Genomic DNA, 21,290 nt, shown 5'->3' on the forward strand with positions numbered 1-21,290 from the left:
GCCATGCGCTGCCATGAAGATGGACACCGAGAATGGGACACAAGTCCATCGTTTCATCCAGCCCTGTTTGTTCAAGTTGTCAGGAAATTAGTTACGGAAGATTCGAGCACATCAGATTCTTCCTGCAATTTTTCATCTCATCGTGCATTCTTTGTTAAGGATCGTGTGTCTAACAAATCGTTCCAGCTGTTAAAATTTGGTCTTTGTGTCTTACTTCAGACAAGCCGAAGCAATCTGCCATTAACCTGCATGCAGTGAATCTATCCCTGATAAAAACTTATGGTCAAGTTTCCTTACACCTAGATCTCAACCTTCAAAGGGATTTTAGGTGGGATTTTGTTATAGCAGATCTACCATACCGCATTCTGGGTGCAGACTTCTTAAACCACTTTCACTCATTAGTAGATGTCAAGCGACAGAGACTTGTGGGCAATTCTACGTCTTTGTTTACGCCTGCTCGGGTTACTACTAATGCTGTTTTCAGCCCGTCATTTTTTTGTTGCCCCTGCTGATGACCACTTCCACTCCCTTTTGGCTTCTTTCCAGAACTGGTGGATCTGACTTTCAAATCAATCAAAGTCACATACTTGACTTGCCATTATATCACTAATTCTGGGCCACCCATTTTTTTATGTCCACAGCAACTCGCCGCTGACTGCCTCAAGAAGGCTCAATCTGAGTTTGAGCATATACTTCAACTCAGCCTTATTCACCCCTCCACCAGCCCTTGGACATCTCCTCTACATTTGGCACAGAAAGGAGATTCAGATTTTCGCCCAGTGGGGGATTACAAACATTTGAATGCAATCACTGTTCCTGATCGCTATCCTATAAGGAATCTCCAAGATCTTTCATCAAACTTGCATGGTTGTACTATTTTTTTCCAAGGTTGACGTCATCTGAGCTTATCATCAAATTCCAATGAACCTGACAACATTCCCAAAACTGCCATTACCATCCTCTTTGGAAGTTTGGAGTTCCTGTTTATGAACTTCAGTTTGTGGATGCAACAAGCACATTCCAGAGGTTTATCGACAAAGTTGTCTGTGGACTTGACTTTGTGTTTGCTTATGTTGATGATTTGCTCATAGCTAACGACATGTGTGAAAATCACCTCCAACACTTATCTCAACTTTTTCAGCATCTTCACACCTACAATGTGGGAATCAACCCAATAATAATTGTGTTTTGGGACAGACCTCTCTGGAATTCTGAGGTCATTATATCAATTCTAATGATATCTGACCTCTCTCCTCCAAAGTCGAAGCAATTCAATGCATCACACCTCCCAGTTCTCTATGCGAATTGCATCATCTCTTGGGAATCGTCAACTTTTACAGGAGATTCATACATAAATGTGCAGACAAGTTACTTCCCTTGACTCAACCTTTGTTCCTTAACTATGTTTCTGGATTTAGCACCAGTGTGTGACACTAAATGTCTCCTACTATAGCCCTGTGTGTTTGTGCTTGTCCAAAACCTGAAAGGGTGCCATTGCAAAGAGATTTTTCTCTTTTGAACAAGAGACAAGAAATTTTATCTCACCTGCCCCATCTTTCTCACTCCCACTATCCACATACATACACATGCACTTGTGTGCGTATATATACAATTCCCCACAAAATAAAAATACATATACATACAATCATACACATAAATACGACCTCAACCAAAACCACTATCAAAGATAATTGAACTTTTAACCTTTAACCATTGTAGCCAAAATACTGAGAACTGAATTCTTTTACACATATACATCCATTTATCCTTTTGCTTTTATCATTTTTTATTTATTTATTTTTTTATATATTTTGCTTTCTTTAATAGATAGATAGATAGATAGATAGATAGATAGATAGATACATACATACATACATACATACATACATACATACATACATACATACATACATATATGAGTTCAGCAAAAATTTAGATTCAGATGAATCTGGTACATAAGTTGAGGCACCAGAATTTAGTATGGTATTATCCATACGATTTCAAAATAAGGTGATTAGAATCAAAATCAGCAACAAGGATATCCACAGGTAATGCAGTACGATCATTTCATGCAACTCCATTTAAATGAACAATGCAATCATTACATCAATTTAAATGCAGAGCAAGCCTCTGCTGCATAAAGACATAGAATCGAATTAAATTAAAATCTCAGAACGTAAAAAGCTACAGTACCCCCCCCCTTTGTGGTTAGCCATATTGAGATGGCTATTATACTTTACATCTCTAAAAATGCTTATATAGTTATTTCCCTTACAAACCCGAGCAACGCCGGGCGATACTGCTAGTTTCATATAATTTAAAATGTTTTACATTAAAAGTGGTAATTCTAAAATTTTTCTCATTCAGTGTGCTTGGTTCTATAACCAGAAAAGTAGGTCACACAAGACTATAGAAATTAATAAAACCACATAGTATTTTTTAAAAAAATGATAATACAATTAAATTATCCCAATACTTGATTGGTACTTCATTTTATCAACTCCAGATGAATGAAAGGCAAAGATGGCTTTGGAGAGATTAGCTCAATATATGCCCTGCATACCTCATCACATCCTGGCGTAGCAACTTCGGTAAAGCTTATTATAGCTCGTTTTTTCTGGCCAAATATGCGATGGAATATTACAGCATGGTTGCGTTCTTGTCTGCAATGCCAGTACTCAAAAGTACACAGACATGTTTGTGCACCTCTTGGCACCTTTGAAAATCTGGATGCACGTTTTTAACACATCCCTATTGACTTGGTTGGTCTTTGGCCAGTTAGTCGCTGATTCACTTATATACTTACATGTATTGACCACTTTTCGTGTTTGCCTGAAGCCATCCTTCTGGTCGATATCAGCGCAGAATCAGTAGCACAAGCCTTCATATCAGGTTTGATTTCACGTTTTGGTGTTCCATCTGATCGTGGCCGTTGCCAGCCTTGCCTGGCCCCCGTGCCGGTGGCACATAGAAAGCACCATCCGTCCGTGGCCATTTGCCAGCCCCGTCTGGCAACTGTGTGGGTGGCACAATGATGATGATGATTACGGATTACTACTGATTGCAGGAGGCAACTTGAATCCCAGCTTTTCCAACAACTTTTAAGCATCTTAGGAGTTTGCCATATCCAGATGACTAGTTATCATCCAGCTTCAAATGGCATGGTGGAATGGTTCCACTGTCAATTAAAGGTGTTGTTATGTACCTGTCCAGATTCTCATCACTGGTGTGAATATCTGTCTGCTGTTCTTTTGGGTTGTTGCTTATCAGTGAAAGAGGATCTTGGATACTCTTCTGCTGAACTTCTCTACAGTTCACCATTATCCCTACCAGGCCAGATGTTGGCACCTGTGGACTTATTGACTCAAGATCCTTCATCTTATGTACATAGACAACAGACTTATTTTTCAGGTCTTCCACCGATGTCTTCTAGACACCAGACAGAGCTTGCTACTGTTCCAGTGGATATTGATAAATGGACTCGTGTTTTCCTCAGGGATGATTCTGTGAGAGGCTCACTTATTCAATCCAATAAGGGGCTTTATCATGTCCCGGGGAAAATGTCAAAAACATTTTCCATAGACATTCCATCCGTTTGTGTCCGTTTTCCAGCTCCGTCTGGTACCTGTGCAGGTGGCACGTAAAAAGCACCCACTACACTCACGGAGTGGTTGGCGTTAGGAAGGGCATCCAGCCGTAGAAACACTGCCAGATCAGACTGGGCCTGGTGCAGCCTTCTGGCTTCACAGACCCCAGTTGAACCGTCCAACCCATGCTAGCATGGAAAGCGGACGCTAAACGATCATGATGATGAGGATGATGATTAATGGATCTAAACAGACTGTTTCAATTGATAGGGTAAAGCAAGCTTTTTCTGAAGTTCTAACTCCAGAACCAAATATCTCTATCCACTTTCCATCTCTGACATCTACAGACACTGCACTCATGCAAACACAAGTGTGCATTTCCCGCTCCACTGCCACATGTCACAACTACTCGTGCTGGGCATCGTGTACTCTGGCCTAAGTAATTGTGTAACACTGTACATGTTCTGCCCTGACTTTTTCCAAGCACTTTCTTTGCATGCTTTTGGCATTTTTCTTATGTTGCACATGCCATTTCTTCAAACTTTTGGAACTATTGTGTTAATTTTAGCATATTTTATTTTTTCTTTGCACTGTTTTTTTTTCTCTTCTTTTTCTTCCTTACCTTGCATGCCTTTTCCTGATCTTTTCACTTCCTCTGATTTGTTCCCTAGGTTGGCCTTTTGCTACAACATACCTCTCTTTCGGCTTACAGTTGCAGGGGGAGTAGTGTAGCAAGGGCCATAAAGGCTAAAGGAAACAGGGCAGAGTTATGTTCCCTCATTCTGTCGTCGGTAGGTGGTGCTTCAATGGCACTTCTGCTAGGGAGGTATAAAAACCCTAGTTGGACATCCAGTCTCTCTTTTTTCTGTTTCCCCTTCTGGGCAGGCAGCTTGTCAACTGCCTACACAGCTAGGACTGCTAGCTTTCTTATACTCCTGGCCATGACAACTACCATGCTATGTAGCTAGAGCAGTGCTCATTATCTATTCTTTCAGCATGAACCTTTAATCCCCAGCGACTACTGGCTTAATTACTAGTGTAACGAAGGATCTGTTATCGATTCACTGAAAGGGTGTCGATATCCGATCAAGTCACATACAATTTTATAAGACAATACAGACGAAGTCAGGTTGTAGGTAAAAAGACAGCAGTTCGTTTATTTATTGCGATGTCGTACGTGTGTCTGATGGGAGAAGGACAACCTCTGATGTGCAGCTTCTTGTTAGTTTGTTGAAGTTTGTTGGTGGTCGTTGGCGGCTATGTTGTAGCACGAGTGGTTGTCAGAGCCTGTTGAATGTACGTCCGATCGCGATGAGCTGTGGAGCCGGAGAGAAAGATTTGAGTTTGGCGGGTAAGGGAACGTTTCCCGCACATGCGCATGGGGAAGACTTCCGGTGGCCACCCGGAAGTAGTCCCATTCTGCGCATGCGCGCTGAACCCTGCACAGTAGCATCACTACACTAGCCACACCAACTAACTAAATTCACTAATGATTGAACAAACAGTTTGGACACCTTCTATATTATTTCACACGCACCTTTATAAAAGATGATGATATAAAATTTGTTACACATAACTTTGTCTGCACATTGTTTGTCCCATACACATACATGCAGCACAACACTAAACAAACGAACCAGGCTAATGCTTGATTCTACCCTAAAGACTGTTCTCTACACACAAGGAAGCTATAACATACAAAACAGAAACAATAGTTAAACATACAATAAAACGGAACTTTACACTCCTCCAATCCATACAAAATAGAAATAGGAAGAACACTCAGGAACATGGAGCTGTATCAGGTCATGCAGTAGAAACCTGCTTGATGCTTTCAAAGAAAACCCTTTCATACTAATAAAAATAAAAATAGTAATTATGATAATTAATTTATTTGTCAGTAGTAATTATAATAACATATTTGTCACTATAGAAGAGGCTGATAATTACAGAAATATAAACTTACATAGAAAAAAATCGACTGAGAGAAAAAAATATGAAATACAAGTTTACATGGTATACAAATAAAAGCTGATGCAGTCCTCCTGGAACAGGACCCACCCCACCCCACCCCACCCCATTTTAGGCCAATGACGGAGCCACAAAGAACCAAAATTACCTTGAACACCAAAGGCAAATGCTCTCTCTCTCTCTCTAACTGTCATTCTCCAGCTTACAGGTTTATATTTTGAGCAGTTCCATCCACTCTTACCATTTTTACCACTCTCATCCATTTTTCAGAGAAACTTGAAGAAGTAGATGAGACCCCTACCAAATGGGAAAGTCTCTATACTCATACTTTTCAAACTTGTCCACTACACAATATATTTTGCTATAGCCACTAAACAGAAGAAAACTGTCTTCTCTGCCCACTTAAGGGAATGTGGCACAGTAATAACCACAATGGACTTGGTTGATAGCCAAATCTCTCCTGCGAGTAACAGCAGCTGTTTCATGTATCCCCACAAATCAGCATTGAACAAGTGAATGCAAAACAGTTTTACTTTCTTTTTACTCTTTTTACTTGTTTCAGTCATTTGACTGCGGCCATGCTGGAGCACCGCCTTTAGTCGAGCAAATCGACCCCGGGACTTATTCTTTGTAAGCCCAGTACTTATTCTATCGGTCTCTTTTGCCGAACCGCTAAGTGACGGGGACGTAAACACACCACCATCGTTGTCAAGCAATGCTAGGGAGACAAACACAGACACACAAACAGATCTCCCTTTTAGTAGAAAGAATAGCTATAACTCTTTGACTGCTATTTCTAAATTCGGTGTGTGGTGAGGCAATTCGTTGCTAAACCCTTAATTGCTTAGTATTACTTATATATATATATATATATATATATATTATATATATATATATATATATATACATATATACGACAGGTTTCTTTCAGTTTCCGTCTACCAAATCCACTCACAAGGCATTGGTCGGCCCGGGGCTATAGCAGAAGACACTTGCCCAAGATGCCACGCAGTGGGACTGAACCCGGAACTATGTGGTTGGTAAACAAGCTACTTACCACACAGCCACTCCTACGCCTATTGTTTTGTCACTCTCTACACATTTTGTGGGACAGATCAATCTAATGGTACTTCTGTGCCAGTACAGTTTATCTTGAACTGATTCAACTCCTTGGTAAGCACTGTCTGGTTAAAGATTTCTGGAGATTACCTAAGATGGTCTCTGATCTGAAGCTTCTCTGGAACAGCCTCACCAGTTAGCCTACACCAATATCAAGAGTTTCCCTGAGAACATTGTCACATTTCCCTGCCACTAATCCACTGTAAATTGCTTGAGTGTTAACATTCACCAAATCCATTGCCTGAGTGGTGGAGGGTGGTGGGCATTTAACGACATTTTAGATTCCAGGTAGCCAGTCTCAGTTTTTGCTTCACTGAGGACTGCAGCTCTATGAAGATGTATCTCATGAAGGGTGACTAGATGTTCAGCAGCCTGCTTTAGGGAGATGGGCTGGCAGCAGATAGACTGTCTGATCAGTAGAACCTTTTCTTTCCACAAGAAGCTGAGTAACAGTCACCCCAGTCTAATTTAGTAGTAACTGAGGCAAAGCACAATGGTCAGGTGATAAACAATAATGAGGACAAGGCTGACATTCTCCACCTGTGATTGACTTTTCATGATCAATTTCCTCTGGCCTATTACTAAGTGAGACTGGCTACCCTGCTTGTTACCTTGTCTTAGTCCAATTCCATCTGGAGATTGGAACTGAACTAGACCCCAAGCAGTTTAACCAGTCTGTTAGTTCAGCATCCCATGATGCTGCTTGATAGCATGGGCTTGCTTCTTTAATTGCTGAGTTGCAAGCCCACCAACTTGGCTGGGTTGATCGTAACCTTTGCTACTGCCATATTCATTTAGAATGGTGCCAACCGCTTGCATTTCAATAGCATCTGACACAATGATAATGATGTCTTCTGCAATGTTACCATAACCCTCCTGGATCTTTGTTGAAAGCGCGGGCATGGCTGTGTGGTTAGGGAGCTTGCTTCCTAGCTGTATGGTTTCGGGTTCAGTCCCACTGCGTGGCACTTTGGGTAGGTGTCTTCTACTATAGCCCCAAGCCGACCGGAGCTTTGTGATTGAATTTGGTAGGCGGGAGTTACTGCCGTGTGTGTATATGTGCGTATAGCTGCTCAGTGCCTCTCCGAAAGAGAGAGAGGGGAGAGGGGATGTCCTTCAAATGTTTCATCTTCTGTAGTAGTGGTCCAAATGCCAGTATGTACAGAAAAAGTGAGAAGGGAAAGCCCTGTTGGACTGAGTGTGTGATGTGAATAATTCCAGGGGGTGACCATTTACTTTGACAATTAAACTGTGGGTATCTTTCACTATCCTTATTCACTGGCCAAACAACACTCTACACACAATCTGGATAACTGACTGATGTTGCTCCATGCCCACACTGGCACACCTGAGAAATCTAATCAGTATCTGTCAGCCAGCTGGAAACTTCTGGGCAGATTTTTGAGGCTTTTGCACCCCATCCTATTATATGCTTGACCCATAAGTCCTGTTGTACATTTAAAATGCAGTTCCAGTCCTTCATTAATAGTTGAGATCAGAACATCTTCATAAAAGCTCCTTGATATATGGGGAAATTGGGCTGCCCTTTTCCTGTGTGAGTATAGATGGCCCCTATTCTGAAGATATCACCCTTGCTGCAGTTCATGTCCATGGCCACCGTCTTACAATCCAGATTCAGAAAGACAACCTGCTATCCCACCACCTGATCTTAACAGATTAAGCGATGAAAGTATCTCATTGTCATCAAAGACGGGCATGAGTGCTTGCGCTCCAGAGTTACCACATCTATGTTTAGCAACCTGACATCATTGAGCCAGTGACTTTGTTTTAAAGCTGACCCCAGATTACGTACATTTAGACTCCCTGCTCAGAACAGCTATATTTTTTGGAGGAAGAAAATAGAAAGTTTATTCACCACAGCCATAATAATTCTTTCTACTATGCACAAGGCCTGAAATTTTGGGGGAGGGGGCTGGTTGAGTCAGCAGTGATTTGCGTTGGACAAAGCATATCTCTAAGATTGTCAGGAAGGCCGAGGGTGTCTTGGCATCACTCAGCAGGTCTTTTGTTAGCCGCTCTCCAGCCATCTGTTTAAAACTGTATACAGCTATGGTACGACCACACTTGGAATTTGCATCATCAGTTTGGAACCCCTATCTTGCACAGAACATTGACCTCCTGGAATCTGTCCAGAGACGTGCAACCAAACGCATACCCTCCATCAGACACCTACCATATTCTGAGCGCCTTGTTTCCCTGGGCATGGATTCACTGAAGCTCCGGCGTCTGGCGATGGACTTGGTAAACACCCACAAAGTTATCAACCACCTCACCAACAACAACACTGAACACCTTTTTGATCTCCATGTGTCTAACACACGTGGACATGCCTACAAAGTCAGAAAACAATACAGCTCTCATGACTTTCGGAAACATTTTTTCACGCTCAGAGTTGCTGAAGCATGGAATAAACTGCCTGCGTCAGTTGTTGACTGCCATGACACTGCATCTTTTAAGGCCCTCATGCTTTCTGAAATCCGCCGAAACTACACCTGATTATATATACACTTTAGATGAGTTGTAGTGCACCTGAGCACTGTACACAATTATTATTATTATTATTATTATTATTACATTGACCTTAGTGCGTAACTAGGGTCAATGTAATCAACCAGCCCTCCCCCAAAAGGCAAAGTCGACCATGGCGGAATTTGAACTCACAACGTAACGGCAGACGAAATACCGCTGAGCCGGGCGAAATACTTAGTAGTATTTCGTCTGCCGTTACGTTGTGAGTTCAAATTCCGCCGAGGTCGACTTTGCCTTTCATCCTTTCGGGGTCGATAAATTAAGTACCAGTTACGCTCTGGGGTCAATGTAATCGACTTAATACCTATGTCTGTCCTTGTTTCTCCCCTCTGTGTTTAGCCCCTTGTGGGTAGTAAAGAAATAGGTAATTATTTCATTGACCTTGAAAAGATGAAAGCAAAGTCGACCTCAGTGGAATTTTAGGTTAAAATGCAAGGATGGACAAAACGCTGCAAAACATTTTGCCAGGTGTGCCAGCTTGCTGCCTCCACTATGGCCATAACAATACAAATAATTCTTCCTAATTTTGGCACAAGGCCAGCAATTTTGAGAGGGAGTGGCTAAGTCAAGGCGGCGAGCTGGTAGAAACGTTAGCACGCCGGGCGAAATTCGTCTGTCGTTACGTTCCGAGTTCAAATTCCGCCGAGGTCGACTTTGCCTTTCATCCTTTCGGGGTCGATAAATTAAGTACCAGTTACGCACTGGGGTCGATGTAGTCGACTTAATCCCTTTGTCTGTCCTTGTTTGTCCACTCTGTATTTAGCCCCTTGTGGGTAGTAAAGAAATATATATTAACCTTGAATGGTAACTTCTTTTATCAACTCCCGAAGGATGAGAACAGAGAGAACCTTAGAATTTGAACGCAGAGAAAACACTGCAAAGAATTTTGCCAATGCTCTGACAATTAAGCCAGTTCGCTGTCATAATAATAATAATAATAATAATAATCATTTTTATGTGCCCCAAGGGCGCTGAATGAAAGGCCATTACAAGGACAAACTGGAAAAATGGTGTGGAAATCTTTATATATAAAAGAGAGGTTGTGTGTCTGTCTCCTACGATTTAGATTCCTAACTACTCCCACATTTTACGGTGCAGTTTAACCAAAACTTATAGTCTTATAGTCGTGATTCATATCGAGCCCATCTGGGTATTAGCGCGCGTCTACGATGAGTCTACGATTTAAAAAAAAAATTACCATCATTTTTTTCCATTTTAATGCATTTTTTCGCAATTATATAAGGGAAGTAACTCTCTAAAAATGTCTACGATGAGTCAACGATTTAAAAAAAGTTTACCATCATTTTTTTTTCCATTTTAATGCATTTTATTGCTATTTTTTGGCTATAACTCTCTAAAAATGCTTATATAGTTATTTCCCTTACAAACCCGAGCAACGCCGGGCGATACTGCTAGTTTATATAAAACGACTATGAAGAAACAAGCTTGATAAAGTAAATGATAATAGTTCCTAACATAGGCATATAGTCACAAACGTTTGCGGGAAAAGAATAGTAAATTTCATTGCTTTCAGTACTTGGCTGGTATTTGGTTTGTGAACCGCCTAAAGATGAAAGGCAAAGTCAACCTCGGCAGGATTTTAACGTCAAGGGAGGTAATATATCGCAAGAATAGCATTCAATCCGGAAATTCTATAATGGCATACAGTTTATTATTTACACCGTTAGTACAAGTGACTTTAACTTGTCTTTGAGGGCAGATGTAATCTTGCAGGTAAACTTTCTATTTATTTATTTACCATTTTATTTACCAATTTAAGGCGGCGAGCTGGTAGAATCGTTAGCACGCCGGGCGAAAATTCGTAGCCGTATTTCGTCTGTCGTTACGTTCCGAGTTCAAATTCCGCCGAGGTCAACTTTGCCTTTCATCCTTTCGGGGTCGATTAAATAAGTACCAGTTACGCACTGGGGTCGATGTAATCGACTTAATACCTATGTCTGTCCTTGTTTGTCCCCTCTATGTTTAGCCCCTTGTGGGTAGTAAAGAAATATATTTATTTACCATTTTAAATGATGGCACATTCTGTATGTTTTTAATTCAATAATAGAACATATATGGTTAATGTTAACCAAACATATAGTTCATTGATTCATCTATAAATATTTCTAAAACTTTTATGTGTCATTATACAAATTTATTCTGCTTTTTGGGGCACACCCTCTTTTTAAATGAATTAAGGGAACTTCTATCTGGTCGTTTAACCTGCTAGAAACAACAATCAAATCTTCCTCAAGCAAACACCCTATCTTAAAGTAGGAAACGTAAGATAGTGTAGTTTCAAATTCGCATTTCTTGAAAAACGAAACAAAAACAAGGTCATGGCTGGAACGTCTTTTGCCATGAGTCTTATGAAACTGATTTGGGGCTAAACAACAAGAAGAAGGGTGTTTTGGAGTGTAAGTTGAGTGCATCTTGATGGTATTAAGCCCGTCTGCCTTATTTAACAACTTGACTTAGTACATTTGGGGCAATCTTTCGTCTCTAGTAGACCTTTCCGTCGATTTCCGTAAAAAAAATTTTTTTTCTACATATGGGCTTGCGGGAACTTTTGAAGTAATGAGAGCGAAAGAGACTAAGAGAAAGCGATTGTATGACGAGGGAAGTTCTTTTGAAGTTACCGTGCATGTGAAGCATTGATGTACATGTGTGTGTGTGTGTGTTTGATGGGGTGTGGGAGACAGACAGTATGTTGTGTAAGTGAAGAGACAGAGAGAGTAATGTGTGAAAGAAAGAGATAACTGAAATGTTTTACTCGGTGTATGTGTATATATATGTATGTATATTACTTCAAAAGTTCCCGCAAGCCCATATGTAAAAAAAAAAAATTACGGAAATCGACGGAAAGGTCTACTAGAGACGAAAGATCGCCACATTTGGATACTAACCGAAAAATAAAAGTATAGTCATGACTTGTAAGATTTTAATCATAGATCTGTGCAACCAGTGCTAACCTAGGGCTATACAACAACGTATTGAGACAGGAATGATCCAAAGAATGTTAGCATCGTATACCTTAATACAGCTTCACACAAAATAATAGCAAATCTAAATGAGACCCTTTGTAAATGTGGCACTGTCATGCTTTTAGCTGTCAGAAGTGAAAGTTGTCAACTTCGTGTATTTACGTCGGGTTTATACCTTCGTTAATTTACGCCGTTAGTGCCAATGTGGCACTGTGCCGTAAATGTTAATAGCGGAGTGAAAAGTTTTGTGGCCTGATTGGTTAAGAAGCTCGTTTTGCAACCACGTGTTTTCATGTTCAATCTCATTGCATGGCACCTCAGTGTTATGCAAATTGTGTTATGATTTCGGTGATTTTCCTTGACATAAAGGGCATGCGCATTTGATGATCAGAGAGAGAGAGAATTAGTTTCTAGAGATTACAGCTGATTCATAACAATCAAAGAAACTAATTTCCAAATCTTGAAGAAGTTGAATAATATATAGAGAACAAAATTAATGGAAAGACGAGTACAAATTGGGAAGGCTACCAGATTTGGAAAGATACTTGAAACTGGACAGATTGACTACCCAAATGCTGACAAGACTTTTAATCATAGGTTTAAAACTTAAACTTTATAGACTCACACTACCAAGGCAGGAAGGTAAGGTTATCGATAAACTCATCTTTTGATTAATTATGTGGAACTGAATGTAGGCGCAGGAGTGGCTGTGTGGTAAGTAGCTTGCTAACCAACCATGTGGTTCCGGGTTCAGTCCCACTGCGTGGCATCTTGGGCAAGTGTCTCGATAATTGAAAAAATGTATAAACAAACGACATAATGTATACCGAATGTAAAAACGAACAGAAGGTCTGTAATTCTTCAACAGAATTACAGGCGCAGGAGTGGCTGTGTGGTAAGTAGCTTGTTTATCAACCACATGGTCCCAGGTTCAGTCCCACTGTGTGGCATCTTGGGCAAATGTCTTGTGCTATAGCCCCGGGCCGACCAATGCCTTGTGAGTGGATTTGGTAGACGGAAACTGAAAAGAAGCCTGTCGTATATATGTGTGTGTGTTTGTGTGTCTGTGATTGTCCCCCTAGCATGTGCTGTTTAGTACAACTTTAACTATGCCATTGGCTTTATCTCCCTACAGCTGAGGGCTGTACCAATCTTTTACAACTTCATTAGAGCAAGCCAATTGAGAGAGCCTCCATCTTGGGAAGTGAAAAGCCATCTTGGCAATCTAATCCTAATTACCACTTAAAAGACAGGATAGTCATGTTAAGAATACCTTTGGTCATAGGTTTGCTCAATCAGGGTTCACCTGGGATAAACAACAACACTATCTTGATTATAATGAACCAGTGTAAATCCTCTCTAATAGATTCTCAACCTGCTAGGAAACAGCAAGATCCTATTTCCTTTAAAAAAGGCACATTAGAAAATGTAGTCTGATGCAGACCGCTTGAAAATATGTTGATGTGGTCATAACTAGAATGTCTGTGATCATACGAAAGATTTAATCAAGACTGGCCAAGAACTAAGGAAAAGCCTGATTATAGTTAAGTGAGTGAAGCTAACGAAGGGTGTTATTTACAGTGCACCACGTTGGGATATGAACTGCAAACTGGTTCGCTAGCAGCCTGATGAATATTACCTGGGTCAGATGGTTTTACAAAGATGTACTGATAATCTAGTTGTCCTGTGTATGATCAACCAAACAGTTATCATCATCATTATCGTTTAACGTCCGCTTTCCATGCTAGCACGGGTTGGACGGTTTGACCGGGGATCTGGGAAGCCAGAAGGCTGCACCAGGCTCCAGTCTTATCTGGCAATGTTTCTACGGCTGGATGCCCTTCCTAACGCCAACCACTCCAAGAGTGTAGTGGGTGCTTTTTATGTGCCACCTGCACAGGTGCCAGGGGAGGCTGGCCTGGCATCGGCCACGATCGGTTGGTGCTTTTAACGTGCCACCGGCACAGAAGCCAGTCGAGGCAGCGCTGGCATCGGCCACGTTCGGATGGTGCTTTTTATGTGCCACTGGCACAGAAGCCAGTCGAGGCAGCGCTGGCATCGGCCACGTTCGGATGGTGCTTTTTATGTGCCACTGGCACAGAAGCCAGTCGAGGCAGCGCTGGCATTGGCTACGTTCGGATGGTGCTTTTTATGTGCCACTGGCACAGAAGCCAGTCGAGGCAGCGCTGGCATTGGCTACGTTCGGATGGTGCTTTTTGTGCATTTCTTTTCTTTTTATTCTTTGATATCTAACTAAACCTAGAAATTTACTGTTTTTAAACCAGTTTTTGTAATACTCTTTTGATTTTGTTTTATTTTCTGTTTTCAGTTTGAAAATGGTTGTTTCAGTGCTGCTTCGCCGGTCCTTACATTTTGAAAGACCATTGTTGAATCTTGCCAAATCTGCTCAGTGTTTCCTCTTTCAAAAGTGAGTTGCACAAAACTTGATTTCATTTAAACTTGCAAATCTCATTCAATTTATACAAAATTGACTTAGGCTTTAAATGTCAGTTTTTTTCCCGCTTGATTTCATTTAGTTAACCATATATACTGTACTGATAATCTAGTTGTCCTCTTTTACTCTCTCTTTTTTTTACTCTTTTACTTGTTTCATCATCATCATCGTTTTATGTGTCTGCTCTTTCATTGTGCACAAAGATTTGATGAGACTGCTTGAGGCATTATTCTACATCAATCACTGTCAGTCATTGTTTGTTTTCATGTAAAGTTCTTTATTTCAATGGCTTCCATACATTAAACCCCTGAAGAAGATTATTTCTTTATAAGAAATTCTGCCAGCTTGTCACCTTAGTTTAACCAATAATATTAATGAGAAAAGCAACCACACTAATTATCTTTTACATTGCTGTATAGGGAAATATATGCGATTTAGCCGTCCAACATATTGAACCAAGGTCGTTAAACTGAAATTTTGGTTTTAACTTTTTTTTTTTTTTTTTTTTTTTCATTTTTGTCTTTGTAGAAATGACTTCCATAGCAACCAGACGGCTTTTGGTGTCCAGAAATTCATTAATGCTGGCATTGACGTCACCAAATATACCATGAAACCACTTCCACTCCAAAAGTCTGGTGGTAGAGGACATGATGGTAACTATTTCTGGTCATCATTTCTCTCGTTTGTTTTGTTTTTTTCTTGCTGACCATGGGTTGCACAGATCTGTAGTTTACTTTGTCTCCATACATCATGATCATATTCAAACTCAAACTTCAAACTCCACCCGTGGACATGTTTACAAAGTCAGAAAACAGCACAGCTCCCATGACTTCAGGAAACATTTTTTCATGCTGAGAGTTGCTGAAGCATGGAACAAACTGCCGGCATCAGTTGTTAGTTGTCGGAGCACTGCATCCTTCAAAACTTCCATGCTTTCTGAGACTCGCCAACACTACACCTGATTTTCTCAAAACTTCTATGCTTTCTGAGACTCGCCAACACTACACCTGATTTCCTCCCCTCCATACACACACAAGCATGTATCTGACTCATGCATTGTTTGCTTTCCAGACATTTGTACATTACTGCATATACTCTGACAAGTTGTGGTGCACCTGAGCACTGTATACAATAATTTCATTATTATTATATGTCATTTCTTAAGTCTACCTGTATCAAGAGTATTCTCCATCATTATCTCACAAGCATATTTCACTCAGAACACATCTCCATTTGAATTATATGCTCACACCAGTGTTGCTTCTCATGCATATGTTAATCACTCTCTTTGCTTTCATAGTTCATTTTAGTCCAACCCTTCTCATATATTAATATTGTTCATTCAACAGGTCATATTCATTTTATTCCTCCACATTCTATGTTCAAATCTCACTTGAATTGCCTTTGTTTCATCATATCAGGACCAATTTTGTTGTTATTATTATTGTGGAAAATGGTGGCACGTGAAATGCACCAATCTGACCGTGGCCAGCCTCGCCTGGCACCAGTTCAGGTGGCACGTAAAAAGCACCCACTACACTCACGGAGTGGTTGGCGTTAGGAAGGGCATCCAGCTGTAGAAACATTGCCAGATAAGACCGGAGCCTGGTGCAGCCTTCTGGCTTCCCAGATCCCCGGTCGAACTGTCCAACCCATGCTAGCATGGAGAACAGACGTTAAATGATGATGATGATTGTCAGAATCATTAGAACAGTGGAGGAAAAATGCTTTGCAGTATTTATATTGGTGTTTTATGTTCTGAGTTCAAATCCTGCCAAAGTCAATTTTGTCTTTCAACCCTTCAGAGTTGATAAATTGCCGAAGCTGATTTAATTAACTAACGTCTTCCTTCCAGATTGCTGGCCTTGTATCTAAATTAGAAACAATTGTTGTTGCTATTATTATTATTATTATTATTATTGTCGGTGAATTAGATATTGTCGGTGGCACGTAAAAAGCACCATCCGAATCATGGCCGAAGCCAGTGCCGCCTCGACTGGCTTCCGTGCAGGTGGCACGTAAAAGGCACCAATCCGACCGTGGCCGATGCCAGCCTCGCCTGGCACCAGTGCAGGTGGCACGTAAAAAGCACCCACTACACTCACGGAGTGGTTGGCGTTAGGAAGGGCATCCAGCTGTAGAAACATAGCCAGATAAGACCGGAGCCTGGTGCAGCCTTCTGGCTTCCCAGATCCTCGGTCGAACCGTCCAACCCATGCTAGCATGAAGAACGGACGTTAAACGATGATGATGATGATTGTGGTAAGTTGGCAGAATTGTTAGGGCACTGGGCAAGATGCTTAGCAGCATTTTGTCTGTCTTTGTTTTAAGTTCAAATTCCACTGAGGTCAACTTACCTTTCATCCTTTCGGGGGTCGATAAATTAAGTACCAGTTGAGTACTGGGGTCAATGCAATTAGACTTATTCCCTGCTCCAAAGTTGCTGGCCTTGTGCCAAAATATGAAACCGTTATTATTATTGATGCACACCTGCATGAATATCTAATTTTAGGTCGCATTCAGACTCATGGTATTGGTGGCGGACACAAACAGAACTACAGGATGGTTGACTTCAAAAAAGACGGACCAAGGGAAGGTCCACCTCTTGTGGAAGTAGTCAAGTGTGTACGCTATGATCCGTGTCGCACTGCTGACATAGCAGTGGTAGCCACCGGTGTAAGTAGGCGCTACATCTTAGCCAGTCAGAACATGAAAGCAGGAGATCTGATTAAAACATCGAGGCATATCCCTCGCATGGCAGGTAAGGCTGCTTATTAAGTTATTTCTTTTTTATTATTATTACCTGATAATAATTTTTTGTGTTACTATTGTCCATTTTTTCATGTTGATATGGGTTGTGTCTTGTCAGGAAGTACAAGTCAATTGCTGTCGTAAGGTTTTTAACTCTTAGCCGTGTGATCTATCATGCATACCTTACCATCATGGATGGAAGCACTCCATCGGTTACGACGATGAGGGTCCCGGTTGATCCGAATCAACGGAACAGCCTGCTCGTGAAATTAACGTGTAAGTGGCTGAGCACTCCACAGACACGTGTACCCTTAACGTAGTTCTCGGGGATATTCAGCGTGACACAGAGAGTGACAAGGCCGGCCCCTTGAAATACAGGTACAACAGAAACAGGAAGTAAGAGTGAGAGAAAGTTGTGGTGAAAGAGTACAGCAGGGATCACCACCATCCCCTGCCGGAGCCTCGCGGAGCTTTTAGGTGTTTTCGCTCAATAAACACTCACAACGCCCGGTCTGGGAATCGAAACCGCAATCCTATGACCGCGAGTCCGCTGCCCTAACCACTGGGTCATTGCGCCTCCATGCTCTTACCATCATAGCTGTTGAATGGTTTCATATGAGGGAAAATATTCAGCATTAACAAAGTTCATTGTTTAAATAGTTAACAGTCTTTGTTGTAGACCAGCTCTCATCCAACAAAGGCATTTCTTTTGTAACCATTTCCTCTTTCGCATATCTAGGACTACACTTTCTGATGTGTCCTGCCTTTTCTTTTCTTTTTTCTTTTGAAGACTAGAGCATGATTTGAGGGAGGTTCAGCTGCTGCTTCTCGCAAAGCAAGTGACCCTCATCTTTAACCGGTAGTTGTATGCATAAAGTCCAGAAGTGGACACAAAACTGCTCTTTTATGTGTGTGTGAAGTTATCCTTTTATTGAATTTTGTTTTCTACGAGAAGGCAGTAAGTTGAGGTTCATAAGTGGTAATATAGCATTGAGTTTGTTTCATGTCAAACGAGGACATAGTCCAGGCCAAAAGCAAGGAATGGCATTGGAATTGAGGTTATGCAGCTCATTAACTCCAATTCAATGTTGATGAAACAGATCTATGATTGAAGCTCTGACATCACTCTCTTTGTATATATATATATATCCACATTAAGTGAGATATAAAGATTGCTATTCAATACTAATACTCCTATCACTAATAACTAATTTTTACCAATCCTACCAGATTTTTGCAACATCAGTAACTGATTAGTCACTGCTTATATATATATATATATATATATATATATATACACTTTATTTAAAAGCAGCAGAAATATAACAAAAGCTGTTACTCAGAGTTTCACGTTCCTGTTTGTCGGACAGTTTTGTTAAAATGGAACAAAAATAATGATATAATCAAAACTAGTTAAAGGAAACACCTTTAAAAATGGATTTCTTTCAATGGTCCTTTCAGTTAAAGGTCTTAAGCATGCAATGAACAAAATAAATGAATTCAATATAAATTCATCCTATTGTAAAATCGAAAAGTAGATTCAAAATACATATTGTGAATAATTATATACGAAATATAAGTCAATTAATACATTAAAATTAAAATTTTCCTGCTGTATTACATAAATATTTTACAACAGTATATACTCATACTAGACCAGCTATAATATACTTCAAAATACATAGCTGCATGCACATAGTTACATATACAGGCATAAATATGTAAGACAGATATATATGCACATATACACATATATGCACACAACCATATAAGCGCACACAAAAATCTCGTGGTGTGTATATATATATATATATATAAAGTTAATCCAAACAAGAAAGCACAAAAAAAACACAGCAACGCGAGGACGTGGAACAAATAAAGTATTATTGGACGCTCAGGAAAGAAGGGAAGAAGGAGGGTTTAACGTTTCGAGCAGAGCTCTTCGTCGGAAACATAGGAGAAGGAAAGATCTTGAGAAGGGGAGACAGAGGAAAAAAAAAAAAATCGCTGGCAGTACTCACGAGGTCACACATATATATATATATAGAAGTCAGTTGTAACAGACAAGAGAGATAGGAAGTATATCTTAAACATAGGGAGGGGGGAAAGAAAAAGAAAAGAAGAACCCTAAATGTAACAGCTAGCGAAAGAAAGAGGGCAGTAAGGGGAGAGGGAGAAGAGGAATGCATAGTTTAAGGATGCTATCAAAGTAACGAATAGGGAGAGAAAGGATACTTTGCGTAAGGAAAGAAAAGGAGAGAGAGATAGGTGACGGAATATGTGTAACAAACGTATACATAAAATAAAATTATATATATAGGTATATATTAGGATATAAATACACATATAAGATCACGTAGATCAATATATCTCCGTTGAATCACAAATTGTTTCATATTTTCTTCTGTTTCAGTGAAGGCAAACGAAGGTGATTCCTATCCTCTTGGGGCTCTACCCATTGGCACTTTGGTCCACAACGTCGAAATTTACGCTGATAACTATGGTAAAATGGCACGAGCTGCAGGAACTTGTGCTCAACTGGTTCGTAAAGTTGGAAATCAGTGTGTTGTGCGACTTCCATCTAAACGAGAAATCAGTGTATCTAAACATTGCATGGCCACAGTTGGACGAGTTTCTAATGTTGAACACAACAAGCAGCACATAGGTTCAGCACAAAGATCACGGTGGCTGGGAATTCGACCACAGAGTGGACTTTGGCATCGTAAGACCGGTTATAATGGTCGGAAAATTAGACCAATTCCTCCTTTAAAAACCTACTCAAAGTCTAAACCAGCGAAACCAGCTATACACAAGTTTTCTTTTTAAAACAGCAATAAATTTTTTTAATGGATATTGAATGTAGTTATGTTCTTACATTTATTTACGATTATAGATTTTTCATCGTTAATTGATAATTTATATAAACTTTGCTCAGAATACAACATTGCCTTTAACCCTTTCGTTACCGTATTTATTTTGAGGTGTTCTGTGTTTCTTTCAATTACTTTAAATATAACAAAGAATTTAGTAAAATAACTTAGTTATCATTCAGCTTGTATTAGGAACATAAATTGTGACTAAGGTTTGGTGCAAGATTTTAATTGAAACCTTAAGAAAACAAGACATTTGTACAACAGAGCCAGAGCCGGTTTCAGCCGGGTTGGTAACAAAAGGGTTAAGTTTCAAGATTCTATTTCTGATTAAAGTAATATCACTCTGAGTGTTAATATTTTGGCAATGGCATAGACATGACTGTTTGTAAAGAAGTTTATTTCAAAACCATATGGTTTCAAGTTCAGTCCCTCTACATGGCACCTTGGACACTATGTCCAGACTGTTACACAAGCCATACAATTTAATGACAGTACAGTCCATTCATTAAAGATGAAAGGGAGGGTCTTTAAGGGTTGTGTGAGAGCTGCAATGCTGTATGGGAGAGTGAGACATAGGGTCTGAGGGAAAGAGATGATAATTTTGAGAAGGACTGAGAGAGCAATCTATGGGGTGAAGCTGTTTTAAATAAGAGCAGGACTGAAGATTTGATGGGAATACTGGGGCTGGTGGAATGGTTGGCAAGGGCAAATGAAGTGAGGTGGTATGGACATGTGTTGAGGAGAGATGAAGAGCATGTTCTGAGGAGGGTGATTGCATTTGAGGTAAATGGAGCGCAAAAGCAAGGTAGACCAAGGAAAAGGCGGAGGCGATTGGGAGGGTTAGTTTGAAAAAGGACGCCCATTACCGGGCGAGATGCTGTGAGGGCTGTTGCTATGGCAATGAGGTAGATCTGGCCACTCTCATTAACAGGGACAAAACCCAGATTTAACCCTTTAGTGTTCAGATTATTCAATCAAACATAATGCCTATTGATTCCCA

General features: G+C 40.4%; 1 protein-coding gene across 2 annotated transcripts; it reads left to right on the forward strand.

Moving 5' to 3' along the window:
* The first annotated feature begins 10,808 nt into the window (after positions 1-10,808).
* LOC115213057 (39S ribosomal protein L2, mitochondrial) lies at positions 10,809-20,270 on the forward strand. 2 transcript variants are annotated; one of them, XM_029781966.2, is made up of 5 exons: positions 10,809-10,961; positions 14,541-14,639; positions 15,195-15,319; positions 17,179-17,427; positions 19,831-20,270. In XM_029781966.2, the coding sequence occupies exons 2-5, from the start codon at positions 14,548-14,550 to the stop codon at positions 20,241-20,243; spliced, it is 879 nt and encodes a 292-aa protein (XP_029637826.1). In that variant the 5' UTR covers positions 10,809-10,961; positions 14,541-14,547; the 3' UTR covers positions 20,244-20,270. The 2 variants fall into 2 exon arrangements, with proteins under 2 accessions (XP_029637826.1, XP_036360160.1); XM_036504267.1 differs by lacking the exon at positions 10,809-10,961 and having other exon boundaries at positions 14,535-14,643.
* The last annotated feature ends 1,020 nt before the right edge of the window (positions 20,271-21,290 follow it).

Source organism: Octopus sinensis, linkage group LG6 (genome assembly GCF_006345805.1).
Source record: "Octopus sinensis linkage group LG6, ASM634580v1, whole genome shotgun sequence".
Lineage (NCBI taxonomy): Eukaryota > Metazoa > Mollusca > Cephalopoda > Octopoda > Octopodidae > Octopus > Octopus sinensis.

Excerpts from the sequence above, each read along its gene's own strand:
- LOC115213057 (XM_029781966.2), top strand. The coding sequence starts at position 14,548 with ATGGTTGTTTCAGTGCTGCTTCGCCGGTCCTTACATTTTGAAAGACCA. Across the intron at positions 15,320-17,178 it reads TGGTGGTAGAGGACATGATG|GTCGCATTCAGACTCATGGT; the intron begins GTAACTATTTCT and ends ATCTAATTTTAG. Across the intron at positions 17,428-19,830 it reads GCATATCCCTCGCATGGCAG|TGAAGGCAAACGAAGGTGAT; the intron begins GTAAGGCTGCTT and ends CTTCTGTTTCAG.